This window comes from Mustela putorius, unplaced genomic scaffold, assembly GCF_011764305.1.
Source record: "Mustela putorius furo isolate JIRA1106 unplaced genomic scaffold, ASM1176430v1.1 tig00000874_pilon_pilon_pilon, whole genome shotgun sequence".
Lineage (NCBI taxonomy): Eukaryota > Metazoa > Chordata > Mammalia > Carnivora > Mustelidae > Mustela > Mustela putorius.
The window spans coordinates 6988670-7003737 of NW_025421505.1; the positions used below are offsets into that span (position 1 = coordinate 6988670).

Consider the following 15068-nt stretch of genomic DNA (forward strand, 5'->3'; position numbering starts at 1 on the left):
AGGCTGGAGCCGTCAGATGGCTTGAATGTGGAGCAAAAAGCACAAGGATGGGTTAGCGATTCTTAGATTTCTTGCTCAGGCACCTGGATGGCTGAGTGCCATCCACTCCTCCTTAAGGGCTCCTTGCTGTCCTCCTGGCAGCTCCCTGTGCGGGACAGCACGCTGGGCAAGCTCAGTTCCTGGTGGAACTGTCAGGCTAAACATTCCTTTGTATTGTTCTGTGTGTGTCTGTATGTGTGTGTTCCAGGTACTCCAGAGGAAAGAGGAATCAGGAAATGGAAGAAGGGTGTGGGCAAAGGGAGCAAGTCGCTCGATGGCATGGAGTCCTACGATTTGCCATTTGGCATGAACATTATTAAAAAATACAGATGCTTCAGCTACTTACCCGTCAGCCCAACCTTCGCGGGCTACACGTGGAAAGGCCTCGGGAAGAGTGCCACCAGCCGGAGTCCGGATGAGGACTCACAGGCCACGGTATAGCTGTAGGTCACCTGTGGCCCGGCCGCAGTGGGGCATGAATCTGTAGTTCCTTGCTGAGTAACAAGCAGTAACCTATATGTTTGTATATCTGCATTTACATTCTGCACCCGGAGCTAAGACGATTACAGATAGCTTTTTTGTTGTGGGTGGTGATCGTGTCTAATATCGTGTCTCACTTGTCTCCTTATTTAAGCCCTACCCCTTGCCCTTAAGAGCGTCCATTGAACCTGAAGCTCCTATCATCCTGTAGGAGTGGGTATTTGAAATCCACAGCGGTTCCTTGGTTTTGGTCTCCTTCCAGCACCCTGGGCTAGCTTTCCTACAAGCTGCCTCCATGGTCCAGGGACTTTCTGTCCCAGAAGCACCTGGACCTGCTCCTATTTAATTTGACCTTGGCCTACAACCCACAGAGAACCCCTCTGGTCATGGGGCACCAGTATCCTCACACTGTCACAACTGATGGGTCAAATGTGATTCTGTGTTCCCTGATTAGAGGGAAGCTATTGGCCTGATTGAAAACTGTGACATGGTTACCCCAGGCCCATGTCTGTGTGTGAGTAAGGTCTGTACAGATGTTCTTAGAATTGAAATCTGTTTGGGGGATTGGAGGGGAAGGGAAAGTACCTTGAAGTTGAATCTGATTCTCAACTGCTCTTTCTTGGTGCCATCCTGGCCCAGGCTGGGCCAGCACATTTCATATGGGCTTCTTTTTCACTCTAATGGAGACACTCTATCTGACATTTATCACTCCAGGCTGGTGCGATGGGTGTAGAGTGCCACACGATGGCACTTAGCAGATGTTCATGGGAGTCTTGACTCTGCTGTCATGTGGATGTCAGTTACTGTTGCGCGTGTCTATAAATTACAAGATTTTATTCCTATTTAATGTTATTGACTATAGCAGGTTTTTGAAATCAGTGTTTTCCACGTGACCCTCTTACCTTGCATCCCTGTCTCTTGTCCCCCACCCCTCACCTCCCATTAAGAAAAGAACCAGCATTTGTAAAGCTGTGGACACCATCAGGGAAGCTTGTCATCATGGCTTTTGAAGGCCAGTAACCATTATTGTGGTTGTGTTTTGTATTGCTTGATACCATGAAAGTGTAAATACTGTAATGCCTAATCTATTTATCAAAACTGACTACTGGACCAGAGCCCAGAAACCTTATGGGTTAAGTTATACGTGAATTTGTTTTGTGAAGAAGGGAAGCTGGGGGCAGGTAATCGACAGAGTCGCCATATTGAATGGTCAGACATCCTGGTTAAATTCATCACTGCAGTTCTGTTTCGAGTCTTTTCTGGCACTTAAGGCTTACGGAGACTCTGTGTGGGTTGCCATGTTGTGTGTCAACTGGATCTTGATTTTGCAGAGGGGTAGAGTAGACCCCCCCTGGCCAAATGCACCTTTCCTATTTAAGTCATTGCAGAATGGTGGTGAGAAAAGTAGGTGGCGGGCCCCTTCTCTCACGTTCTCATTAATAACACTAAATCCTTTCTGAAAAAAGTGACTTCTTTGAAATTTGGTTTGAAATTTGTCAGCCAAAGGAAAACCCTGAAACACCAAGTAGTGACCTTGCCACGTGAGGTGGTGCTTCCTAGGTGGTTCGTTGACCTGGCTGAGCCTTGGGTGGCCACAGGTGTTCCTGTCTCTGATAGCAGAGCATGGCTCCCCGCAGCCTCGTGTCCCGAGGGTACGTTCCCTGCTCCCACAGCCAGCTCCGTGCCACAGCACTGGGGTGTCTTTGGCAGCGTGATTGTGACTGCAGCCTCCCTGGCTCCTGGGAAGTTTGGGGCTGCAAAGTGTATTCTAGCAAGAACAGTTCAGAGCCACTGCATTGTTCTGCCAAGATCTGGTTGCAGATTAAGTTTAAAAAATTAGATTCTAAATTACTTTTAATTTTGTATGTTGTTTTTAAAAATTGTACCTGATGCCTAGTTAACTTTGGAAGCACACTGTTTAGCGACTGTCGTCCCCGTGACTTGGTTGGTAAGCACTTGATGTCAAAAGCCCTCCTGCTCCAAGGCGCTCTTAGTTTCCTTCTGTTTGTGTTTTTGCTCAGCATCTCTAATTTCTCTGCCCTGAAAAGTGGGGAAAACTGTTAAACATGCCAGAGATCCTAGCTCACTAAGGGAGCAGAAGGACCAAATATACAAATAAAAGCATCTGAACCATTGAATAATCTTCACTTTCAACCTGGCATCGTCCGTCCCAGTGGGTGACACTCAGGACATGTGCTTCAAACATCCAGACACTCCCTCCCTTCTGAAACCCCTCCTTGGACTGGGTTTTGTTGGGAGGTTGCAGGTCTGCTGGTCTGGAGGGATGGATGTCTTCTGCAAGCATTTAATTGTGGAGGGAAGCCCTGGACCTCGACCCTCTGTCAGAAATGAGGCGTTTTACCCTTCTTGCTCCATTGAGGCCAACTTTGGATTCCCTAAGTCATGGGGAAAGGGGACAGGAGGTGGGGAGGAGAGAGGGCAGCCAGACTCCAGGTCCCAGTGAGTCTGGTACTTCTGCGCGGCCTGTGAAACTCACCTTTGCTTGAGTGGTTGGAGTCTTCTGATGAATGCCATTTTTGACAGTGGTCCTCCTGCTGGTAGATATACTGTAGAACCAGTCTATAATCAAGAGAAAAACTTGATTCATCTGCTCTTGAGGCTTAAGCACACACGTGAAAGGGAAGTTTGGGGGAACACAGTGGCCGTGCCTCATCTGTACCTGTATACTTACCACTTACATTGTTGGCCTGCACTGCTGGGGCACATACCCACCAGGCTTTGTTTGGCCAGTGGAATGTTTCAAAGTGTTTTGGATGTAAATGTCCTTGGGCAGGCCATGCAGACTCCAGTTTCCATAGTGACCACGTACCCACCATCTTTACATTCACCTTGGTGATCTTGATGTGAGAAGTAGAAAGTGTTCGTAAGGACGGTAGATGCTGTCATATCATGGTGGGTGGCAAGGGGGATCCCACCACTGGTTTTAATAAAACATCTAACATGGTTGACAGAATAGTGGGCAATGGCTCCAGTCTTTGCCTCACTAGGTAATTAAACTTAGATTCCTTCATAGAGTCTTTCTCAAGATGGTTTTAGCTGTTAACATGTAGTGAGTTTCTGGTGATTGGTGAAGGAGAAAAGTGGCTTAACCAGGCCAGCTGAAGCATCACAAGTCCCAATGGTTTCCCATTTTCATGGCAACAAAGTCACAAGCAGGATTTGCTTTATACTGTAGAATACTTCCTTTCCTGATGACGCCTTGGTTTATGCATGAATATTGCAGTATTTCCATATAGTAAAGTAACATTTCTACCCAGGATAATAGTCACAGTTTTCCAGGGAGGGAATGATATAATTTTCATGACAATGTCATGTGATAATAGAATTTCTCCATTGATGAATCTCTAGTATGTGTGTATACTTTATTTACCCACGCATCTGTTTTATCACCACGAGCTAAGTTGTTACTTCCTTAGTTCACGGCCCTGCTGAAATACCGGTACTGGCAACTTAGACTTGAAGTTGGCAATGGTAATCTTGCATAATACCAATGCGGTAGGAGTGGCAGGTGGCTAGGTGGCTGTGGCAGAGGCCTCATTCTGGGACCTGGCCGGCGCTGGGTGGCAGCATTGCACGGGTACCCCACCCCTGGGCCCCGGGGGGCTGTGCTTGCCCACGTGAATGGGCCTGAGACTTTGGGGGCTCTCTTTGCGGGCGCCACTCTTGGCCTCAGAGAAGCACCTGAGGCTTTCACACGCTGTGCGTGTGGTACTCTGTCTTAGGATTTGGATCCTCGCCACTTCACCTGCAGTGGCAGCGCGAGAAGACTGCCCGTGGTGCCGGCACTCGGCTCCCCCCAGCCCCGTGGATGCGGAAAGCACGTTAGCGCTGGGCACCCCTTTGCGGCAGCCTCACACACATTCCTGTCCTTTGAGGTGGTTCTTGACTGTGCCTCGTCCTCACTCCGCAGAAGTCCCATCCAGCGCCCCTCGACTTCCTGTGTTTGTTTCCTGGCACGTAGGGCCCCCACACTGGGGCAGCCGTCCTACTGACAATTCGAGTTAATACCCTTTTCTGTAAGTTGGTAACCACCTTTGTTTGACACATTAATAAATTTCTTGACTGTTCTTAAAGCAGTGGGGATGCCTATATTTTCCTTGAGTTTTTGTGACTGACTTTGGCTATATACCTTTCGGGGATTTTCTTTGTTTGTTTTTTATGTTTATTTTGCATACCGAGGGTATTTGGGGGTGGGGTTGTTTTTTGAGATGTGTAATTCTTTTATGGAATTTTTAAAAAGAATTTTCATATTGTTTTTCTAACATGGCTTCATTAAACGTTTAAGTATTTTAAAAATATGTACTATTTGGACCAGATGTTGTGAATAATAGTAGAGATAAAGCTATTTTATTCTGTATTTTTAAAACTGTTCCGTACGAATAAAAGCTCTCCTGGATGCAGTTCTGTGTTTATGTGCCTCCTTCTTTGGCTTGTCTTTAAGAAATGTGTCATTGGGGCACCTGGGTGGCTCAGTGGGTTAAGCCGCTGCCTTCAGCTTGGGTCATGATCTCAGGGTCCTGGGATCGAGTCCCACATCGGGCTCTCTGCTCAGCAGGGAGCCTGCTTCCCTCTCTCTCTCTGCCTGCCTCTCTGTCGAATAAATAAAATCTTTAAAAAAAAAAAAAGAAATGTGTCATTAATTAAAAGTCATCACCTATGGGAGGGAAATCGACTAATAAAAAACTTGCTTCAGCAAGTCTCCGATGTTACCATGGTCAGGGTCCTGGAAGACTCAAAGGGAGGAAAGCAGGAGCCAAAGCGTCATCTGTCCCCATGACCAGAGAACCACAGCGGGGTCCCCGCGGGGATGCCTGAGTGAGGCTTCCATTCTGAGACGCAGCCTGCAGGACGGTGGGTGAAACTCTTGAGTCTCTTATTAAGGCCACAACCTCTGGAGGCTGGACAGAGAAGCAGTCTGTGCACACAGTGGAGTCCAAGGCTCCCAGAGCGGCCTGGGCCAAACCAAGTATTGATGCTGGGGCAGGAGCCGCGGAGGCGTAGGTGCCCTAAAGGCCTGGAGCTGAGCTGAAAGCAGCTGGGGACAGCTCGTTCTGTCAGGCCTCCCGGTGGGGACGTGAAGATGGGCGCAGATGTACCCCAATGTATTTCTTAATTTAGAGCAAACTTAGAGTTCCCCCATTCCTATCCCCATCCCTGATTCATCTCTGGCAGTTTGGGCTGTGAGTGGCCCCCCATAGTTACTCTCGTAGGGTGTGGACCCTGCTGCACCCAGTCACCAGTACCCTGACCTGTAAGCCGCCGCTGGACATCCAGTCTGTCACAAGGTATTTACTTGATGCTATGGACATGCCCCCCCCCAAAAAATATAAGGTATTAAAATAATAGAATACCCATGTTCCCACCTCCAGTGGGACAAAAGCACACGGTCAGTACTTCAGAGCCCTCACCACACCGTACCCCATGTACCTCTCTCCTGGTGTAACCCATCCACCATGAGAGAACCACCGTCTGGGTTTCGGGTTGGTCGTCTCCTTGCTTCACAATCTTGCCCATATAGACACATCTCTGAATAGTTTACCGCTGAGTCTGTTTTGTGTGTTTTTTAAGGTTACGTAAAAAGAGTAACAGTATTATCACATTTCCCCCACTATCGTGAGAATCTTTCAAATCGTGTTGGTATGTGTCTAGAATGTAGTTCATCCATCTTCACTGCTGGCTAGTGAACTCGAGCATTCACAAAGACGAAGCTCATTCTGAAAACTGGAGACCATGAACCAGAAGCAATGGACGTGAGGTATTCCAGCAGCAGCCCTGTGTGTGGAGTTACCATTTCTAAGGACCGAAGGAAAAGAAAAAACTTCAAACTTGAGAATTTCACGTCTAGCCACCCAAATGTCCCCATTTAAATACTTTGGGATGAAGTAGTTGATTGTGAGGAGGAAACAAAGCCAGGAGGCATTGTAGGAGATGATAGAGGGCGAGGTGAGCCGCACAGACCTCGGTTAACCTGCTCTCTTGGCCCATTTTGGCTGCAATCACAGAAAACCATAGGGTGGCTTATGAACAAACATTCCTTGCAGTTTCGGAGGCTGGAAGTCAAGGCCCCAGTAGATGCAGTGTCTGGTGAGGACCAGGCCCCCAGACCATAGACGGCCATCCCCTCACTGTGTCTTCACATGGTGGGAGAGGCGCAGGATCTCTCGGGGGCCTCTTGGATGAGGCCACTAGTCACACTCGTGAGGATTCCGCATCCCACCTCATGACCTGATCACCCGAAAGGCTCCGCTCCTAATACTATCATTCTGGGAATTCCGTTCTACGATGAATTGGTGGGGGTGTGTTGGGAGGCACAGTCTAAAGCACCTGGTCTCAAATTGTAATTCAAGGCCGTATGAACTTGGCGTTGGGGGAAAAGAGGAACCTTACAGAGGAGAGAAACGTGTCAAATTCATCAATAACGATAAATGAACTAAACTTGCCGGTTAAAAGGTATATGTTAGGACAGAACAAAATCCTGTGTGTGTTTAAAACACTGGTATTCAAAAGCGTGGCTCTGTTTCTGAAAGCTGTGAGAAAATCTGTTTAGGAGTTGATAAGATCTTAGAAGCTTCATGTGAAAAAGTTTCCAAGCAATTCGACAGTTATTTTATGTGTGTTGGATCCAATACTAAAATATCTCGCCTGTATTTTACATGTCTTTAAGTCCAGAATTTTATTAATCTTTTAAAACATTTTTTTAAAAGTCTGAGGCTATAATGGTTTGGGGAAAACAAAAAATCTTTCACCACAGGTAGGTTTAAGAGCACCATTTACAAAAAACTGGTTTCCATTAGTGCAAAATCGACAAAGGATGGGGGAAAATCACATGGGACAAATACAAACCATCTATTTTATTCTCAGACAAAATCTGAGACAGCTTTGTGAAGGATATGAAAGTTCATGATGTAATGATAGGTTCAATTTACAAAGAGTCCTTAATTTTAAACGCAACCTCAAAATTCATCCATAAATGGATAGAACTATAGGAAGAAAGTGGCAAATCCACCTACCAGTGGAAAATTCTAGCACTTCCCTTTTGATATGTCAGACAAGCAAAAACTAGGCAACGCACAGAAGTGACCAAAGGGCATGGTTAGAACTCCACCCAAGAACTAGAGAATAGATTTTCACAAGCACTCAGGCATGTTTCTAGAAACTACTTGTCCTAGTCATTAAAACAAGCCCTGAAAAAATTTCAATAATAGGTATTATGCAAAACATGTTCCCTAACTATGCGCAATTAAGTTGGAAGTTAATAATAAAAACTTGAATTTACAAGTTTGCATATTTGGATGTATAACATTGCTAAATAACTCCATGACTAAAGGAGAAACCGATAATGGAAATATTCTTTAATGAAGTGTATTGGGCGTCCTCTGGTGGTTCTGTACATGCCTCCTAGAACTCTGATTTTATGTCCGCCTTTCATCTCCTGGGTCTCTCCTATGGGTTTCGTATAGTTTCACTTATGCTTTTTTCCATTTCCTCTAAGTTCTGGGAGAAGTTCTTGAGCAATGATCTAGGTTACTGGCTGGCTTTTCTAGAATACTCAACCTCTTACTTGTGTCATCTAGTGCAACTTTTAAACAATTTATTTTGGTCATTTTCCAAATGTATACAAAAATAGAAGAGCATAACCACTCCCCATGTGCCCACAGCCCAGCTTAACAGATACCGACTCCTGGCCAACCTCATTTCATCTACACCCCTCAACTTTCCCTCCTCCATTGTTTGATCAAATCCCAGACATCTTATTTCATCTATAAATATTTCACTGGTTACCACTAAAAGGTTTTATATATATATATAAGCTACTCGGTCTTAAAATTAATAGTATTTGATATGGTCAAATAGTTATGCAGTGTTCAAATTTGCAGTTGTCTCATGAATGTTTGAAATGTTCAGATTTTGTCATTGGTATTGGTTGATAAGTCTCTTTCTTCATTGCAGCTTATTTGTTGAGCAAATTATTGGTCCTGCAGTTTCCTACAGAAGTGCTGAGTGCAGCCCTTTAAACATGTTCTTTGCCCTGAACCTGGTGTTGGTCCCAGAGGGGAGGGGGGAGCACTACTTTGTAAGTGGCTGTGGGTCCTTTTGTGAGGCAGCACATAGTCTCTCCTCTTGTGATGTTTACAGCCATTGACACTCAGTTCCCATACCAAAGTTTTTCTGGGGACATTGCCTTTTTTTATTTGGCTCTGTAATTGCATTGCAGATTAAACACTCTTTCATGATGAGATGTTTTCCTAGATGGTGTAACCTCACAAGTCCTACCGAAAATATATCTTGGGACTTTGCTTAAAAGTTTTCTCCAATTCCTTATGTTTCATTGGGAAGTGTTTCTCTCAGTTACTCTGAATGTAACCTTCTTTGGGACTGGAAACTTTTCATGTTATCTGGTGATTTTTTTTTTTTCCCTGACTGCTTATGCTCAAGAAGGAGGTCTGTGCTTGCTCAACAGTAGGATTTATGGTGAATTTGGTTGATTACTTCCCCCCCCCAAAGCTTCTGAGTTGAAATTAAAATCCTTTAGACCCTTTGAGTGGGCCTCTCCTTGGACTTTCTTCATTTTGGTTCTATCTGCATCCATTTGCCAGACTCTGGTTTACTTAGCAATAACTCAGAGGTGTTCTTCTAACATTTCAATTTTATCACAAATATCTTCATATTTACGTGAACGTGTGCTTAAAGGGAAGTAATGAAAATGTACCTCAAGATCTTTGGTTATTATCTTTGGGAAGTGGGGTTATAGTTACATTTATTCCATTTGTTCTGTCTTAATATTTTTGTAATTTTAAACTATTTTAAATACAAATTACTCAAATCTTTTTTCAAAGAAGATAAAAGTTGCATTATGAATACTCAGTAATATCATAGTTTTAAAAATAAGGAAGTCCTGTACTCTTCTAATACAAATATAAAACATTGCACTTCCTCAAATTGTACTTCACATTAAAATAAGTTGTAGCCTGGGACACCTGGGTGTCTCAGTTGGTTAAGCAGCTGCCTTTGGCTCAGGTCATGATCCCAGCGTCCTGGGATCGAGTCCCACATCGGGCTCCTTGCTCTGCAGGGAGCCTGCTTCTCCCTCTGACTCTGCCTTCCACTCTGTCTGCCTGTGCTCGCTCTCACTCTCTCTCTCTCTGACAAATAAATAAATAAAATCTTTAATAAATAAATAAATAAGTTGTAGCCAAATACTCCTCGGTTGAAATATGAAACAGCTAAAGCTACCACTCAATGTGTTGGCTGCCATTTGTCCTGTACAGGAAGATTTTGCCTTATAAATGACATGGCTTGGTGGACAAAATCTTCCAGAACATTCCATCCTTAGGGACCGGAGGAGGGGTCGCTTGGGGAAGACACAGTGATGTTTGAAAACACAAGCTCAAGCTGAATGACCCTCAGATGGTGGAATTTTGGCACTTACCCTGAGCTGTGCCCAAAAGTCTGTAATGACCACTCTTGCACCATGCCCTGTCTGTAATGACAGTGCCCAAAAGTCTGTAATGACCACTCCTGCACCAAGGCAGCCCCAGTCTGAACTGGGCTGATGTGGTCTCTGGAGAACTTCCATTGCAGCCCCAACCTTCCAACCACTACTGAGATGCTGAGCCTCAAATTGCCAATTTATATCAATATGAAGCAACTGTCCTTGGATACTCAAAGTAGTCAGAGGGCCTTTTATATATTTATGTGTGTGTGCATACACATATGAGCACGTGTACAATTTGTTTTGTTTTACCTCTTGGGCAGTGAGTGATCCACTGTGGTTTCAGGAAAATTATGAGAATGAATTTGAAGCAGGAAGAATCACCCTTAGAGGGATCGTCTAGGAATGAGCCTCTTGCACAACAGAAGAGTTTTTTGAAATAAAAAGATTTCACATGGAGTAGCAGCCTAGTCATTTTTATTATGGTTCAGTGATCAGGTAATGAGCTTTGCAGGTATACAGATCCATGCTCAAATCTCAGAAGTCCTCTTTCCACTGTGGCAGACACTACCAAGTGTTCCCCAGGGTCTATTCCCCCACTCTCCCATGGTCATGCAGTTTCAAAAGGGTTCAAGACTACCTTTCCCAACCTTGCTACATTGTAGCTCCCTATGACCATATGATCAGGCTTGTGTGAGTGAGGGGTAAGTAAGGCTGAAGGTATAACTTCCGGGTTGTGTTCTTAAAGGATGGATGTTTACCCACATCCTTGCTTTCCCTTACAACCCCCAATTCTCCCTGCTGGAAGGCAGAGGTAGTGGCCAGCCAACGTGGTCCATTTCAACAAGGACAACACGTGGCAGGGCACGAAGATATGGAAGAAGCCTGAACTCCTCATGATAGCAGCCCAAACTTTGAAGTGAGAGAGAAACACACTGGTTTAAACCATTATTACTTGTGTATCTGTTGTAGCTACCAAAACTGTGCCCTATTGGATGTTAAAAACCAGTCTAAAATTGGATTAGCAATTCACACATTTCCACCTACAAGTGACCAGCTTATATAGCCTTGAGCAAGCTATTTAACTTCTCTATAAAACAGAAGTAATACTCATCCAGAGTTTGGGGATTATTGGGGTTAAGATATAAAGCCTCAACAGGCTAGGTTCCATTCCTCCTCAACTCTCCAGGCCTTGTAGGCACACACACATATTTTTATAGAGCCACAATCATGGCACATGTGTTTTTATTGGAAGAATTGCCCAGGCTAGCGCTGAGACTTGGGTATGTCAATGTGTACAGCTGTGGGTCCCATCCCTTGTTCCTCTGTGTTCTCTAGACTACCCAAGTCCTTAAGCGGCCCAGAATTTTCAAAAAGCCTCATAGATGCCCAGACACATTCTCTGAATTTGACCACCACCCGGGATTTTTGTGGAAGGTAACATCAAGACCCTCTACAAATGGGACTCAAATGTCTACAAACACTTGAGGTAGAGTGAGATGGTTGCTGGGAAGCTGGGCTCCATCCAGAGCCAGATGTTCAGGGGCAAATGGAGATGGAAAAAGAAGGAAACCTGTCACTACTTTAGAGTTTTTGTCTCTCTGGATGTTTTGAAACTATCAAAGTAATATGTGCTTGTCGTGACAGTTCCGTCAATACAAAGATGTGAACAGTGAAACTCCCCCTCCCCCGCTCCATCCCAGTCCCACCCCACCACGCTTAACCATCGTTACCCATCTGGTGTATCCTCTCACAACGTTCTCTTTGTTCGACAAATGCATATAATCATAAATTGACATCTAAAAACGTTGTGCTTGTGATTTGTTGGTGTTTGTTTTGTTTTTTTTTTTGAAATAGAATGGTGGTGTACTACATTCTGAAACCCGTTTTTTTTTTTTTTTTTCATTTCACAGTATAGCATGGACATTCCTACAACTGGAAAGACGTCGATCTTTTTCCTGATCCTTTCTGCGCTGAGATACAATTTAACATAAAAATGATCTTACACACCATTTCTTTTTTTGTGCAGACTTCTTTCCATCATTTCTGTCTGCTCACTTCTCTTCCTCCATCTCCCTCTCCCTCTGCCCACCCTTCTGCATCGCTCTAGTAACCCATGTTGGCAACCTGCTTTGTAGCATTCCTACATTTCTCCGTGTTCACGTGACCACGTAAACTACCCACCTAACTGTGCGCACACATGATCGACACCACACCTATGTATTCATTCATTCATCTTTACTCAGGGTTTGTTCTACCAAAAAAAAAAAAAAAAAAAAAAAAGATCCACTTATACACACTGTTCTGTACTTTGCAGTGTTCTCTCAACAGTATCTTATGGAGATCTCTACGAGTCAGCAGCCTTCACCTGAACTCATTTTTTTTATAAAGATTTCATATTATTCTTTGCTGAGGACTCACAGTAGTTTATTCAGAGTTGATATTGGTGTTCTCCATTTTTAAAAAAGATTTTTATTTATTTATTTGACAGAGATCACACGTAGGCAAAGAAGCAGGCAGAAAGAGAGGAGGAAGCAGGCTCCCCGCCAAGCAGAGAGCCCAATGCGGAGCTCAATCCCAGAACATGAGATCATGACCTGGGCCAAAGGCAGAGGCTTTAACCCACTGAGCCACCCAGGCACCCCTGGTGTTCTCCATTTTTAACCATCCTATATAGCTACAGTAAACATTTTTGTACACACATCTTAACAAATGCTAAAATACATTCCCACAACCAGGATGGGTAGGCTAGAGAGTATGTGTATTTTAAATGTTAAGGGATCTTACCAGATTGCTTTCTAAAGACAGACATAATTCTCTTTCCATCAGCAAAGCAGGACAACACCTCATTTCTGTCCTCACTCTTGCAGCTCTGCTGGCAATGATGCTACCTTTCTCTTAATGTCAGCCCAACGACTATAACATGGTATCTCGCTGGACTTCAACTTACCTTTCCTTGACCACTAGTGTGTTTGTTTGTTTGTTTAATTTCTCAGTCCCTTCAATTTTCCCTTCTATGAATGGTCTGTTCCTATTCTTGCTCATTTTTCATTTGCTTTTTTATGTTTATCTTTTTTTTTAAGTTTTTGTTTGTTTGTTTTTGTTTTTTTGTAGTTTTTTTTTTTTTTTTTTTGACAGATCACAAGTAGACGGAGAGGCAGACAGAGGTGGGGGAAGCAGGCTTCCTGCTGAGCAGAGAGCCCTATGCGGGACTTGCTCCCAGGACCCTGAGACCATGACCTGAGCCAAAGGCAGAGGCTTAACCCACTGAGCCACCCAACTGCCATTAGGTTTATCTTTTATTTTGTGAGAATTTTTTGTGTGTTATGGATATTTAAGTCCTCGTCTGTGTTGCAAATTTTTTCCCGAAATGTATTTGTTTTAGTATTATTTCCTGGCAAGAAATATCAGAAACAATGTTAATGGAAAAATAAATTTGGGGGGAAAATTTCACAATACAGGTAGAGCCAAATATCCATAATACATAAAGACTTTATTAACAGTTATATGGTTAACTATGTCCATGCCTGCAGAGCAACTGTGTCTTCTGCTTTAAGACAATCTCCCCACCCCTAGATTACATGTGTAATCCAAGATTTCATTCTTAATTTTTTATTTTTAATACTTTATGTTTACATGTTTTAACACTTCTGGAGGTTATTTTTATGATTGGCTGTTCTACTAATCTATCTGTCCCTGTTCTAATAAGAAGGCAAATCCAGGCTTACTGTTCTTTTCCTTATATTTGTTTTTTTTCCCCAGGTTTTTATTTTATTTTTTAAAAATACATTGCTTATTAATACCACCAGGGGTGTCCTGGATGGGGTACCCTGGGCTCAGGGTATACCTGAACCGTGCCCTGTTGGTTGGGAAGCTGGAAAGAGGTTGGGTTTGGAGGCCAGGCCCAAGGGCTTCTCAGATTAGTTTATGGAAATGGGTAGCCACAGCTACGTGGCCAAGAAGACTGAGAACTTCTTGGAGATCTGGCTTCCCTTCAGAGTTGAGGTTCCTTTTTTTTTTTTTTTTTTTTTTTTTTTTAAAGATTTTATTTATTTATTTGACAGAGAGAAATCACAAGTAGGCAGAGAGGCAGGCAGAGAGAGAGAGAGAGGAGGAAGCAGGCTCCCCGCTGAGCAGAGAGCCCGATGCGGGACTCGATCCCAGGACCCTGAGATCATGACCTGAGCCGAAGGCAGCGGCTTAACCACTGAGCCACCCAGGCGCCCGAGGTTCCATTTTTGTACCAGGGTCCTTCTGGCTCTCTGTGAAGGCAGCCAGTTTCATATTCATGAGGCTTAAGAACTCTTGGAGAGTCTGCTGTTGTTACCATCCTTACCAGCATACTTCTGAAACACAGCAATCAGGGACTCAGAGCTCTAGTCAGTCTCTGTGGAGCTGAAGATTTTTGCCTTGTTGGAGTTGAACCAGAGGCTGTGTTTGGGGAGTGGCTCAGGCATTTCTTGTTTATCAACACCGTCTTGATGAACTCATCCAAATCCCTAAGCCTTGAGATTCTAACTAGAATTACATTATATACTAATCCCCAATAAAGTATGTGATACATCCTTTCACTTGTTTAGAATCTTGCTTTTAAGGCCCTCAAAAAGATTTTACAGTTTTTCAGTTATGTCTTACGGCTCTCATTAGATTTATTCAAAAGAAGTTAACAATTTCATTGCTATTGTGTATGGAATATTTTTCCAGTATCTACTTCTCCACATGTATTGTACAAACCAGATATTACTATTTATATATTTATCTTGTATCAACCAGCTTCCTAACTTCTTTTATTAGTCCTTTTAGTTTTCTTTTATTAGGCCAATTTTGAATTCAAAGTGTTGTGTTGTTGGCAAAAACAAGATTGTGTCAGATTTTCTTGCCTGATGTTCTGATTCTTCTCTTTTGTCCCTGATCGTATTGCAATTACTAGAGCTCCAAGACAAGGTTGACTAATAATGAAGATGTCAGGCGTCCTGTGCATTTCAACAAGGACAACACGGGGGAGGGCACGAATTGAGTGTTTTTCCCTTTAGAATATTTGCTCCTGGATCTTAGTAAATAGAGTTTATTATATATTTAAGCCATTTTCAGTTTT

The 15068-nt window shown here is 43.6% G+C and overlaps 1 protein-coding gene across 7 annotated transcripts in view; it reads left to right on the forward strand.

Annotated features, from left to right (window-relative positions):
• Positions 1-4940, forward strand: part of SLC23A2 (solute carrier family 23 member 2) — a 131208-nt gene extending 126268 nt beyond the window's left edge. For all 7 annotated transcript variants that reach the window (XM_045086034.1, XM_045086032.1, XM_045086031.1 and 4 more), the window contains one exon: positions 248-4940. In XM_045086034.1, coding sequence (XP_044941969.1) covers positions 248-480 — 233 coding nt within the window. In that variant the 3' untranslated portion in view covers positions 481-4940. The remainder of the gene's footprint in view (positions 1-247) is intronic.
• The last annotated feature ends 10128 nt before the right edge of the window (positions 4941-15068 follow it).